The 14,159-nt window shown below is 39.9% G+C and overlaps 1 protein-coding gene across 1 annotated transcript in view; it reads right to left on the minus strand.

The window, feature by feature from the left end:
- ALDH1A3 (aldehyde dehydrogenase 1 family member A3) overlaps positions 1–13,925 on the minus strand; it is a 60,042-nt gene extending 46,117 nt beyond the window's left edge. The window contains exon 1 of the mRNA XM_032232419.1: positions 13,737–13,925. Within this exon, the coding sequence (XP_032088310.1) occupies positions 13,737–13,838 (102 nt within the window). The 5' untranslated portion in view covers positions 13,839–13,925. The remainder of the gene's footprint in view (positions 1–13,736) is intronic.
- Between the last annotated feature and the right edge of the window lie 234 nt (positions 13,926–14,159).

The following is a 14,159-nucleotide window of genomic DNA, read 5'->3' on the forward strand; positions in this document are numbered from 1 at the left end:
GGCAAGCCTGAGGGAGAGAAGGGGAGAGGAGATGCTGATCATAACTACTCATTTATTTTCAAGCTGTAAGTGTTAATTTATCAAGCCTAATCACATAGTTTGGTAGCAGAGCACTGCTATCCATCTAGTATTTATCACATTCAGGAGCAGTGTATTATATTCATCCCATCAAAATAAGACACAGGTTTGCTGTAACGGTGAGATTCCGGCACTTACTTCCCAATGGACACCCTAGAATACGGAGGAGTTCAGAAACAAGGTGGGTTAAAATAGTGAAACTTCCAGCCATCAGCTGCATATTACAGTGGGAAAGAGTAATAATGGATGTGGCAAACATGCCAATATTTATTGATGCAGTTCCAACAGGAAAAGTAAATCACACTGAAGTCCAGGAGGCCAATTCCATATCCATGCAATAGCAATAGCAGTAGACTTATATACCGCTTCATAGGCCTTTCAGCCCTCTCTAAGCGGTTTACAGGGAGTCAGCATATTGCCCCCAACAATCTGGGTCCTCATTTTACCCACCTCGGAAGGATGGAAGGCTGAGTCAACCCTGAGCCGGTGAGATTTGAACCGCTGACCTGCTGATCTAGCAGTAGCCTGCAGTGCTGCATTTAACCACTGCGCCACCTTGGCTCTTCTCCTGAAAGCAGGAGAATCAAATTCCAAGGGATTTACTCTGTTATTTCGCTGCGATGTATATCACTGCTCAGTTAATGTAATATGGATTTGCCCCCTTCCATTGGTACAGCAATTAAGACACTGGGCTTAAAAGCCAACAGCCAAGACTCGAGACCCAAGCATCACACAATGAGCGAACTCCCATCACTTGCCTTAGCAGTTTGAAAGCATGAAAATGCGAGTAGAAAAATAGGTACCACTTTGATGGGAAGGCAACAGTGCTCCATGACATCATGCTGGCCTCATGACAATGGAAATGTCTTCTGACAGTACTGGCACAATGGCCTTGAAACAGAGATGACCACTGCCTCCGATAAACGGCAACGACTAGCAGAGTAAAATCCACAGGGATTCCTTTATCTTTTTTCTAACCCTTCCATTAGTTATAGCTCTTTACAATAAATGGGCAAATAGAAAAAAGAAACTAAAGAAGACAATGGGGACATTAAACAGAGCAAGGAAGGGGCCTAAAAAGGAAGAAAGAATACCATTTTTCCATCTACCTAAAAACCAAAGAACTACCGTATTTTTCGGAGTATAAGACACACTTTTCTCCCCTAAAAGAGGGTGAAAGTTTGGGTGCGTCTTATACACTGAATGTAGTCCCACCCACCCGCCAGCCCCCACCCTTTGGCCTCTGTCTCCCAGCCATTTGATTCCTTAAAGCAAACATCGTGTTTCAATTTCAGCTTCAGCACAGCTTGATTAGCAAAAGCAGCTGATTGTTGGTTGGATCGGCCTCGTGACCATCAGTTGTTTCAGGCTGCAGGGATTGCCATTGCTTATTGCTGCCTCCACGTGCCCCGTTTTTAGCCTCTGTGTGCCCCATTTTCCACCCATTCCAATCCCTGCCGCCAAGAATGGGAGGAAGCTTCCACAACTTCCAAAGGGAACTTCTGTTCCATTGATTGAGTGTTCTCACTGTCATAAAGTTCCTCCTTATTTCTAGGTTCAATCTCTCCTTGTTCAGTTTCCATTCATTATTCCTTGTCTGGCCTTCAGGTGCCTTGGAAAATAGCTTGACAAACTCTCCTCTGTGGCAGTCTCTCAAATATTGGAACACTGCTATCGTGTCTCCCCTGGTCCTTCTCTTCACTAGATGAGGTGTTATTGCAGAATAAGAAGCAAAGGATGAAAACTAATCAAGGAGAGAACCAAACTAAAATTAAAGAGAAATTTCCTAATGTGGTTCTAGAAGTTATGGGTGCTCCAACACTGGAGGTTTTAAAGAAGAGATTGGACAGCCATTTGTCTGAAATGGTATAGAGCTTCCTGCTTGAAAAGGGGGTTGGACTAGAAGACCTCCAAGGTCCCTTCCAACTCTGTTATTCTGATGGATCTCAATTCTTTTAGACCACTGCGAAAGAATCATGGATTCGCTCTCTTTTCCTGTTCCTTTTGCATTAATTAGCATGCCAAAAAAGCTCTGTTTGGCTTTTCCAGCGTTTCTACTTCTCCAATATTAATTGGAATTAGATGCTAACTTTCATCAAGATTCTACTGGGATTATAATGATATGTCTGTTACATCTACATTTTGCAATCTTGGTTAAACTTAGGCAAGTTCGGTTTTGAAGTAAAATGGATAAGTAGGTAACGATAAGTAAAATTTGCTTTTGATTAAATTTGTGTCCAGCTTTTGCTTAATATTATCAATTATAATTAATATTAATATTTTATAACCCTTCCAAGAGGAAAACCAAGGGGTGACCAGGGCTGTGTTTATTTATTTGTTAAGATAAATAACAATGGAGATAATGGGCAGCCTTGCCTTGAACCCTTTTGAATTGAAAAAGTTTCAGTCACCTTACCATTCACAATCACTTTGGCTTTCTGCTTTGTGTAGATTGCCTTGAATGTATTTATAAATTTATCTCTAAAATCCATATGCCTTAATTGTGGTAACATGAATTGCCAGTTCACATTATCAAACGCCTTTTGGACGTTTAAAAACAACAGTGCCAATTGCTTTTCACTATGAGTTTCATAATATTCCAATGTATCTAATATTGTTCTCATATTATTTCTTATCTGCCTTTTGGGTAGAAAGCCATTTTGATCAGGGTGTATGAACTCCTTCAAAAAACCCTCGTGTCTTTCTGCTCCTATTGAAGTGAATATTTTATAGTCAGCATTTAGGTCTGTAGTTTTTAATTTGTGTTAAGTCTGAGTCCTGAGTTAATTTATTTGTACCCTGCCTTTTTTTACAAATTATTATTTTTACAAATAACTCAAGGTGGCGAATCTATCCAAAACACCTTTTTCCTAATAGTTTCTCCACAACAACAACTCTGTGAGGTGGATTGGACAAAAAATTCCCTAGGGAAAAACTTTTTCAGTCATGATGTCTAACTTCAGAGGCCGATCCGGGATCCACTCGATAATCTTTTGTTGCAGGTAAAAACAAGAGATGTTCCCAGGATTTGGGATGTTATTTTTCTTAGTTTGCAATTGAGCCTGCTAATTGGTTTTAACTTGTTTTTGTGGCCTAGAAGTAGATGTAATTACTATTATTATGGCATTTGATTTGTATGTTCTGTAGCTGAAATGGCTGATGTGTTTGGAAAGTTAAAGGGCCTCTAAATCATCATGGGGAGAGTAGGGAAGCATTTGTTTTAAAGGGTGGTCTTATAATTTAAAGGAAACCTACATAAACATGTCGTGGTGGCTCAGTGGCTAAAACGCTGAGCTTGTTGATCAGAAAGGTTGGCAGTTTGGTGGTTCGAGTCCCTAGTGCCGCATAACAGAGTTACTTGTCCCAGCTTCTGCCAACCTAGCAGTTCGAAAGCATGTAAAAATGCAAGCAGAAAAAATAGGGAGAACCTTTGTTGGAAAGGTAACAGCTTTCCAGGCACCTTCAGCATTTAGTCATGCTGACCACATGACCATCTTTGGACAGCGCTTGGCTTTGAAACGGAGATGAGCACCGCCCCCTAGAGTCAGGAACAACTAGCACAAATATGCGAGAGGAACCTTTACCTTTAGATAAAACATGTCTGGAAAATTACAGGTTGTAGAATATAGGTAGTCTCACTTGCAGCAATTTAGAATAGAATAGAATGAATGAGCTGGAAGGGACCTTGGAGGTCTTCTAGTCCAGCCCCCTTGCTCATGCAGGAGAACTATTTATATCCATTTGTTTAGCCGCTATAGGTGATCCTCGACTTACAACCACCACCGAGCCCAAAATTTCCTGTTGCTAAGTGAAGCAGTTAAGTGAATTTCGCCCCATTTTATGACCTTCCTTGACATTGTCATTAAGTGAATTGCTGCAGTGCTTAAGTTAGTAACACAGTTGTTAAGGCAATCTGCCTTTCCCATTGACTTTACTCATTGGAAGGTCCCAAAAGGTGAGCCCATGATCTGAAGACACTGCAACCGTCATAAATATGAACCAGTTGCCAAGCATCACATGACCATGGGGATGCTGCCACAGTCATAAGTATGAAAAATGGTCATAAGTCACTTTTTTCAGTGATGTTGTAACTTCAAACAGTCACTAAATGTTGTAAGTCGAGGTTCCACCTCTATTCAAAGAAACAACGGCATTGAAAAATATGCCTTGTGACCAGTCCTCGCACTTATAACCATTGCAGCATCCCCACAGTCATGAGATCAAAATCACATGACCCACCCCCCCCCCCAGGATACTGCAACGGTGGTAGATATATGCCGTCTAAAGTGGTTGTAGCACTTCGTTGATCAGAACTGCAGTTCTCCGCACCGTTTGGCATTTTTCATTCTGCCATTTCTCCCACACAGCTGGTGCCCATCCTAACTTTCCTTTGTTTAGAAGCCCAACCTTAAATCTTTTTCAGATAACCCTGGTTGAGTTTGCACGATCCTTTCCGATTCATTGTATTGAGCAGATCAGAAGTTATGGAAGGGATGTGTCTTCTCTCGCTCTTTGGTTCTTAGGCACTTTCAGAAACTGGACATTAATTAAACTGCAGAAAAAAACAATGGCTACCATCCTGCCTTCTATCGAAGACCTGTACACTGCACGAGTCAAAAAGAGGGCTGTGAAAATAGCTACAGACCCCTCACATCCTGGACATAAATCGTTTCAACTTCTACCCTCAAAACGACGCAATTGGGCTCTGCACACCAGAACAACTAGACACAAAGACAGTTTTTTCCCCCGAATGCCATCATTCTGCTAAACAACTAATTCCCATAACACTGTCAAATAATTTACTAAGACCATATTACCTTATCTTCTCTTCCTTCGTAGTACCTTTCTCTTACCACATGACTATAACCATGTTGCTTATATCTTTACAATTTATATTGTTTGTTTCCTAGTATAATTTGATCGCTTATTAGTAACCTATGACTATCACTGTGTTCTATCTTATGATTCTTGATGAATGTATTCTATTTTATTTTTCTTTATGTATACTGAGAGCATATGCACCAAAGACAAATTCCTTGTGTGTCCAATCACACTTGGCCAATAAAGAATTCTATTCTATTCTACAAAGTTGGACATAAATCCAATGTCAGAGCCAAAATAACAGTTGCACACCACATGGAATTCTACCCGATTCTATTGACTAAAAGGTGGGTAATAATTAGAGGGTGGTTTTTTCCCCCCCTGAAAAATGTTCTGAAGGTTCTGCGTTGGGGGGGTGTCCAACTGTTTTGCAAAGCTCATAGTTTTAAAATCCCCCATTCCCAATTCATAACTGTGTTATTATCGGAAGCCAAAGAAAGGTTGTAGGGATTAGAGATCTCTCCGAAATGGAAAATATAAAAAGAAATTAATATGAAAATCTGGTAGAGGTCAGAAAACTCTAAAGATTAGCTACCCAAATTAAATTGTCAGTTCTCCCAACAGACCATAAGGTAAAAGTAAAGTTTCCCCTCACACATACGTGCTAGTCGTTCCTGACTCTAGGGGGCGGTGCCCATCTCCATTTCAAAGGTGAAGAACCAGCGCTGTCCGAAGATGTCTCCGTGGTCATGTGGCCGGCAGAACTAAACGCTGAAGGTGCACAGAATGCTGTTACCTTCCCACCAAAAGTGGTCCCTATTTTTCTATTTGCATTTTACATGCTTTTGAACTGCTAGGTTGGCAGAAACTGGGACAAGTAATTGGAGCTCACTCCATTATGCAGCACTAGGGATTCAAACCACCGAACAGCTGACCTTTCTGATCGAGAAGCTCAGTGTTTTAGCCACTGAGCCACCACGTACCTCAACAGACTGTAGGAAGGTATAATTAATTTCTGAAGCTTGCATTTAATATTTCAGGCTGAAGCACACGTCCCTTTCAGTTTTAATTCAGTTAGTAGTATTTCAAATTAAGCAATCATAAAAATGTTTGCAATAAAGATAGATGTTTTAGAAATTATAAGTGTTCGTTTTAATTATAGTGTCTGTTTTGATCTCTTGGTTACTTGCACTGCGTTATTTATCTATGGGAGTTGGTTTGACCGATTTAAACACACAAAAAGAAGACTTACGCTATTCCATTTTTTGTAAATCTGGAGCGCTACAATTCAAAAGTTTTCCTTTTCTATAGTAGAACTAGATCTTTGAACTGGTTTCCTATTTCCTATTGGGAATTCAGCTAGTTCTGACAATATCAACCTTACAGAAAAAGTTGAAGAACTATGCTGAAGGATGTTTTGTAGTGATGACTCACAACTGTTGTCATTGGGGCACTTTAGGTACTTGGTGATATTACGTGCTCGAATTTTACTCTTTGTTGTAAGACCCGGAGAAAGAGTTTAGACTGTGGAACAATATACATTTGACAAACTTTCTGAACTCTGAAATGAGTCAAACGTAAGCAAACTGTACATTATAAAATATACAAAACACAATGATAACTGATATTTTCAATTAAGGATATTCCGGTCACAGAGGAAAACCCCATTTGTGAAATGTTATTTGGATTAAAATGCAACTCAAAGGAATGAAGCTTCTATTTAAGATAGCATATTCAGGTTGTATTAAACAGACTGTCATCCCAAAGAAAAGAAATCCACTAGGTCATTTCAAAATTCAGCAGCATACCTGCAGAAACTGCAGATGGTAAAAGAAAGAAAAAAATTACTTATTCTGACCAGTTTGAAAATAAATGATATGGTGATGTCAATCAGGAATTTATGCAAATGGATTATATATGGATTTGTGTGAGCCTTTAGTGGCATCAAGTTCAAAGAACTTTCTTTCATTTTAGCAAAGTATGTAAGGCCCTTTGAAAGCATGATTCCTCATTACATTAGAAAATAGGGACATTTTAAAAAATGTCAAAGCATTTTGGATAAAAATATGGTGGATTATTCAAAATATTCTTAAAAAGAGAATAAAGTTTACTCCTCAGTTATTCTTGTTAGGTATAATTACAGATTGTACAGTTATAGAGACTAATTTGATTCTGAACTTAACAACGGCAGCAAGATTGTTGGTGGCACAGTACTGGAAGAAGGAAGAATTGCCTACTATTCAAGAATGGACATTAAAAGTAACAAACTTAGCAGAGATGGCTAAAATATCAGCATACTTGAAGGACCATTCAGATGAGAAATACAAGTTGGAATGGAGAAGATGGACTGATTATATTCAAAATAAATATGAGACTAAGAAATTTCAGTTAGCTTATGAATGAATGAATGAACAAGGAATGTTACAATTTATCTAGAGTTAGCTTTACAAAAGGGGAGTTAAAGTGTAAGTGAAGGTACAATGCTAAAGTTAGTTAGTTTATTTTAGTGTATGATTGTTAAATTTTTATACCCTGTATTTTGATCTGGGAGGTGGAGGTGGAGGGGGGAGGGGATGTGGGATTGGGGTGGAGGAGGGAAGGGGAAAGGTATACAATTGTAAAATTTATTAAAACTCTTTAATAAAAAAAAGAAAGAAAATAGGGACAAGAAAAAGAGTGCTTCTTATAAAAATCTGCCTACTTTTCTAGAAGAGCTTGCCCCTATTAGAGTCCAGACAACTATCAGTAATGATTAAAACAGTTTAAGCGCACGGAAAGTATTACCTATAGAAAAGAAAGGAAAATTAGAAAGCTTATATTAAGAAGATCACCAATTAGCAACTTTTTTTTTCCTTTTAAAGACGATCTGGACATTTTTCAAACATTTAAACCAGAGAATGTCCTTAAAAAGTGAAGGTAAAGGTTTCCCCTCACACATATGTGCTAGTCATTCCCGACTCTTGGGGGCGATGCTCATCCTTGTTTCAAAGTCGAAGAGCCAGTGCTGCCCGAAGATGTCTCCGTGGTCGTGGGGCCGGCATGACTAAACTCCGAAGGCGCATGGGACACTTTCCCACCAAAGGTGGTCCCTATTTTTTACGTGCTTTCGAACTGCTAGGTTGGCAGAAGTTGGGACAAGTAATGGGAGCTCACTGATTTGAACCGCTGAACTGCCAATCTTTCTGATCGACAAGCTCAGCATCTTAGTCACTGAGCCACCGTTGCTTAGCCATTGCTAGAATTTGCTTAGAGTTTTATAGGCAGAATGGCAATGTTTAAATACAAAAACAATTACATTTGAAGGGATGATATCCACAATGGATTGTGTCCATATCTTAGAGACTTGTCATTAAAGAAAATTCAAAAGATTTGCTTAAATATTTGCTTTTGACCTCACATCCATTTAAATGTATGTAAATGTAAAACAGATCCTGACTTATAACCAACCGAGCTACAGCATCTCCAGACTGCTCCAAAAGATTTTTAATTGATTATGTGCCATCAAGCTCATTTTCACTCCTAACAACTCATAAGAAATTTTCTCCGTGATGATTAAGAAGGAAATAATATCACAAAACATTGGTTTCCTACTCCATAGTATTTCCCATTCATAAACCAGTTTCTCTTTTGTCATGAGTTAAGGTTTATTTGAGTCCTATCTCAGCTTTTGTTTTTCGACAAGTAACTCAAGGTCATGAACATGCATAATACCCTTTCTTCCTATTTTTATAGTTCCAATTAAAAATTGTTCTAACGAATTCATTCTAACTAAGTTCATTTACTGGCAGGGGTAGTCAAGTCAAGTCAATATTTACTACAGTCAAAGACCAGAACAAGTTAAAAACACTTAAGGAATATCCAGTTAAAAAATTATAGAGTAAAATAACAAATAAAAACTCTTTTAAAATCACAATTTGGCATCTAATCTGTCAGTTGCACCAGAACAAAATACAGCATGGCCCAACTATAATATAATACCAATCATTAAACTGTGAGGGCCATAGTCATTAAATACTAAAATTCAAGAGAGTGATAATACAGAAGGGTTTGTTATGTTAATTGTGTAAAATAGGGATGATGGATTAATAATCTGTTTCTGATGGATCCCCAGTGCTGCTGTGCAGGGATTTAAATCCACATTCTCTCTTTGGATCAGATACGTTTCTTTCCTTGTTGTTACTAGATTAACAAACAGCGAGCATGTCTATGTGTTTGGGTGCATGCATGTACAGTGTGTGTGTGTGTGTGTGTGTGTGTGTGTGTGTGTGTGTGTGTGTGTGTGTGTGTAAGGGGAGATGCTCTATGTGCCTTATTTTCAATTCCTACTGTATTTTATTTATTCATTCATTCAATTTCTGTAGCCACCCATCTCAGCCAAGTGATTCTGGATGGCTTACAATTTGTAAAATGTAAAACAATTCAAACGACTTCAAAATAAATAGCCTTTTAAAGATTCTAGTAAAAGTCTAGTAAAAGTCAAGTAACAAATGAGTTTTTACAGATGCCAAAGTGAGAATCAGTGAAGCTCCAGTGAAATGTTAACGTTATTACGCTAAGCATCCTTAATCGAGCCATCTTAGCAAAAACAATTCAGGAACTGGAAATCTCATAACTACAGCCCTGGAGCTAGCCAAATCTGATAAAAGTTAATCTTAAAATGACTTTTTCCTTCTATTTTGGAATGGGGCAGGGAAATTTTAGTCTGAGAAAAATCCGCTTCTCACTCTCATGCTAAGAATCTCTGCAACTAACAATGTTGAACTAAAATTTGAGTGAATGTTATTAACATTTCTTAACTTCGCCATTTCTTCCCAAGCCTGCAAGAGAGAAATGCATCCAGTGGATGAGAAGTTTATCATTACTCTGCTGATGAAAACCAAAAAATTATGGATGACGGGTTTTGTTACAAAACTCCATATTCTACATTTCTATATAATTATAAATGTACATCCGTGGGGTCTAAAGCAGTGAAGTGACAAAATAAAAACCACCACGCTGCAAATAACAAAAGGATATAGACTTCACAACACTTATTTTTTATATTGGCATCTTTGTAGTTAAGAACAGATGCTAGGGAGACCTAAAACCAAAGAATATTTTTTTGTATCGCAGCTTTCTTGACATAATAATTAAAGGAAATCTTAGTTTAAAAGATGCATACAAACGTTTAAGAATTCTACCTTTTGATATATATTTTTTTATCATTTCCATATAGATGCAAACATGCATTCAACACATTTGATAACTGAGGTTTGGGTTTATAGCGTTTGCATTGTATCATATTCGTCTTTTTTAAAAAAATTATTTGTAAGCTGCCCAGAAAAATTGGTAGTCAGGTGGCTTAAAACAGTACAAATCAATCAATCAATTAGATTTCACAGCCAAACCTAAAAAGCCTTAAGCACATTTTAAAAAGAAAGGAAGAGGCTAAGAATCTGCCACACTAAACAGAAAGAAAATTCATTATGCAAATATGATTTTTTTTATTATATGTTATATCCCGATTGAGCCACTAACTGAACTCTTAATTTCTTTCTGGCATACTTTTATTTTGCTAGTTTCTCTGCTTATCCACTGATTTTGCAACCACCGTCTCCCAGTTGTAATTTTGGGTAGTGAATATTAACATAACATTTAATGAGAGGAGCGGTCGTATAAATATGATGAATCCATTCATGATTAGTCTAGCTTCATTTTCAGGTTTCTATTTTCTTATTTCAGATCATTTCTCGAAGAACGCACTCCATCTTTTAAATATTAGAGTTGGATTTCAAACACATCCCTGGCTTCCTACCTTCTCCACCCCCGCGAAGGGAAAAAAAATATGAAATTAGAAAGATTAAAACCGGCCAAAGGAAATGGCGCCATTCCCACTAAATCCCCCTTTTAAAATAGCCCACATTTTAGGGAGAGAAATAGTGGGAGAGAAAGCAAATCTAAACTCCTCGACCCAATGCGTTGTTTTGTTAAAACAGCCAAGATGGCGGCATATCTCAGGAACTATAAGCATCCATAACAGGCTGGTTGTCTTAAAACTTTTTTTAAAGCCCCAGACAATACTGTACAGATGATAAAAACAGTGCAATCCAGTCATTCTCAAAATATGGAGAAGGAATATTGGGTGAGAGGTAAGTTCCCTGGGGATGGGCTCCAGCAGAAGTTTGAAAGCTCAGAAAATTAAATCTCTGGTCATAGTGACTGAATCAGATTGGATCCTGCAACATTATCCTGGGACATATATATTACTCTGGGTTTGTATAAGAATCAGCTATTTTTTTCCTAACATAATGGTCTTCAGGATGCAATCTTCAAACCAGCTATTCAGAATAATTGCAATCTGCAAGTTCTCCAATCCGTATGTACTTTGGCCACCTAATGAGAAGGAAGGACTCCCTGGAGAAGAGCCTAATGCTGGGAACGATGGAGGGCAAAAGAAGAAGGGGACGATAGGGAAGGAGGTGGCTGGATGGAGTCACCAAAGCAGTCGGCGTGAGCTTAAATGGACTCCAGAGGATGGTAGAGGACAGGAAGGCCTGGAGGAACATTGTCCATGAGGTCACGATGGGTTGGACACGACTTCGCAACAACAATGTTCTACCATGAGTTCTCATTTCTCACCAACAGTGCTATGCGTTTTGAGATCTTTTTTCACTTTTTCTCACATGCAGAGATGACTAGAGACTGACTAGGAATATTTGTAATTCCCCCACTTTGTCTCCAGTTGAAATATGTTTTGAGTGGTTCTTTGCAAGTGTGTGAAACAAGTTGTTTTATGCCCAGCTCTGCTACATCACAGATAACTGGAAGTCTCAACCAAAAAGCTCATCACCTTCACAGCCTCTTAACATGCGAAAGCTACCTGGATCCCAGAAATGCTGCACTTGGCACGTTCTGAAAGTGTGCAAAAGAAAAAGCATGCTCCCACCATCTTTTCACAAGGTCCTGAAGATGCCACTCTGCTTATTGGCCTGGGGTTTAAATGGAGCACTTCCAACCTCTGGAAGTGGCTTCTGGATGGATGGTTAGACTCTGTTTATTCCCTTCCTCTAACTCTCTCTTTTCTCTCCTCCGATCTTTTTGGGTTAACATATTGATGTCCTTATTTCTCATTGTGTTCCTTTGCCTTTTTGTTCTGTTATTCTACTTTGGTTTACACACCTGTTCACTTTTCTTCCTTTTTTTAATTACTGCAAGCCACCAAGAGTAGTGCCACAGTGACATAAGTGGAAAATAAATTTAAGAAATAAAAACCTTATAGGAGGATTATAAAAGAGCAGCAAAACCTCAATGCCATTCATCTTCCTGGAGAAGAACATAAGCTGTGAAGCTCAGTGGACAGGTGTTTAAGAAACATCCCCCTGGGAAATCCTAACCCCAAAGAGGATGCTTTTAAATTTTTGCTTTCCTTGGTAGCTTCAGGGCTGCAAAAACAATCCAGAAAGCCTCTTTTGCCAGTGCCCCAAAGCCCCCAAAAGTTAAGAATTAACTCCTCTTTAAAACCAAAGCTTCTATGATATTGCAACTCTATTTCTTTATTTGGTAGAAAATGCTGGGGTTTCCCTTCCTTTAACTCTACTGAGGATGCAGCAGGGGAGGGGGGGGGGATGACACACACACACACAAAAAAAAAAACCCAGAGGCTCCCAAACATATTATATAAAAAGTAATTGAATAGTAAAATGTTTAGCCTGCATCGTGTTTCTTGTCCGGAAGTGACTTATTTCTTATGGGTATGAAATTAAATCTTTAAAAGCCCTACATGAGCCTTTTTATATAATATGTTTGGGAATCTCTACATCCTCCCCACACCCCACCGCTTTTGCATCCTCAGTGGAATAAATGAGAGGAAATCCTCCCCCCCCACTGCAATGACTTCTGACATTCTCTATTAACCAGTGAGTTTCTTTGCCTTGAATAAAAATCAGGCAGGGCTTAGCTAGTTGTGATGCCTTTGGGATATTTGCTGTCCCTTCTCCTGCCCAAAAGGCAGCTGGAACAAATAAATCCATTCCCTCTCCCACTTTCCCTTTAGAAACATTTATTAGATTTTTTTAAAAACCCTAACCCTTTATTACTTTGTAAAGAACTGGGGGATTATTACATACCTAATACTCCTTCCTCCTCTTATTTTCTCTATAACAACAACCCGGTGAGGTGGGGTTGGGCTGAGAAAGAGTGACTAGCCCAATAGTCACTCTTTTTGGGGGGGGGGTTGCAATTTGAACCTTGTTTAAACCAAGTTAATGGTCTTTTAGGTTTCCTCCCTGTGAATAGAGTTGACTTTTTGAGTAAAGTAAGACTCACATGTCACAGGGGTGGAGGTGGGGCATCAGGATTTTAGAGATGTTTGGGGGGGGGATGGCCAAAAAAAGTTTGGGAACCACTGGACGAGCCCAAAGTCACCCAGTTGGCTTTCTTGCTTATGGGCAGGACTGGAACTCACGGTCTCCTGGTGTTTAGCGTGGCGCCTTAACCAAACTGGCTTTCCAAAAGCTTAGAAAGCGTTCATTGAAAAAAAGAGACGAACGAACGACCTCCTGAAACTTCAAAACTCTCCATTAAAAAAAAAGGTCTTACTTAAAAGATAGTTAAGCAACACAACCCTAAAAGGAAAAAAAAATCTCAGCCCACACGTGCGCAGTCACACCTGATTTTTGAATTAACCCATTCTCTGCATTCGCCCCACTTGTGGAAGCCTTCGTGGGCGGGTGGGTCAGCCCACGAGCCCCAAGAATCGATTCCAGGCTCCCCCCACCCTTCAAGCCGGTTAACTCAGATGGGAGCGCTCAGGGTGGAGCGAGTTGTGTGAACCTAACGAGCCGCGCATCCAACCCTACCTTGGTAAACTGGACCTCCAAGTTCCTGATCGGGTGAGGGAGGGGCCCAGCAGCCTTCTTCTCCGTCTGCCCGTTCTCCAGGGCTCCGTTAAGCGCTGCCATCCCCGCACACGACTCACACACACTCTCTCTCTCCGAGCCGGTCCGGATGCTCTCCGCCTCGCAAGACGCACCGCCCGAGCCAAAGAGAAACCCTAGCGCCCCGTCGCGCTCCTGCCTTTTAAGAGCGCTTCGCTCCAGGCGGGAGGTGGGGGGTGGGACGGGCTAGAGGCTTGGCCAGCTGCTATCCACGCCCCCTCGAATCCGGGGCCGCGCTGGACCAGCTGCAGGTGAGCGGAGGATGGCGAGCCAGCGCCTGTTCTGGGCGGCTGTCGGAAGAGGCGAGAGCGAGCGCGCAAGGCATAGCTGGGGGGGAGGGGGTGT

This window comes from Thamnophis elegans, chromosome 16 (assembly GCF_009769535.1).
Source record: "Thamnophis elegans isolate rThaEle1 chromosome 16, rThaEle1.pri, whole genome shotgun sequence".
Classification (NCBI taxonomy): Eukaryota; Metazoa; Chordata; class Lepidosauria; order Squamata; family Colubridae; genus Thamnophis; species Thamnophis elegans.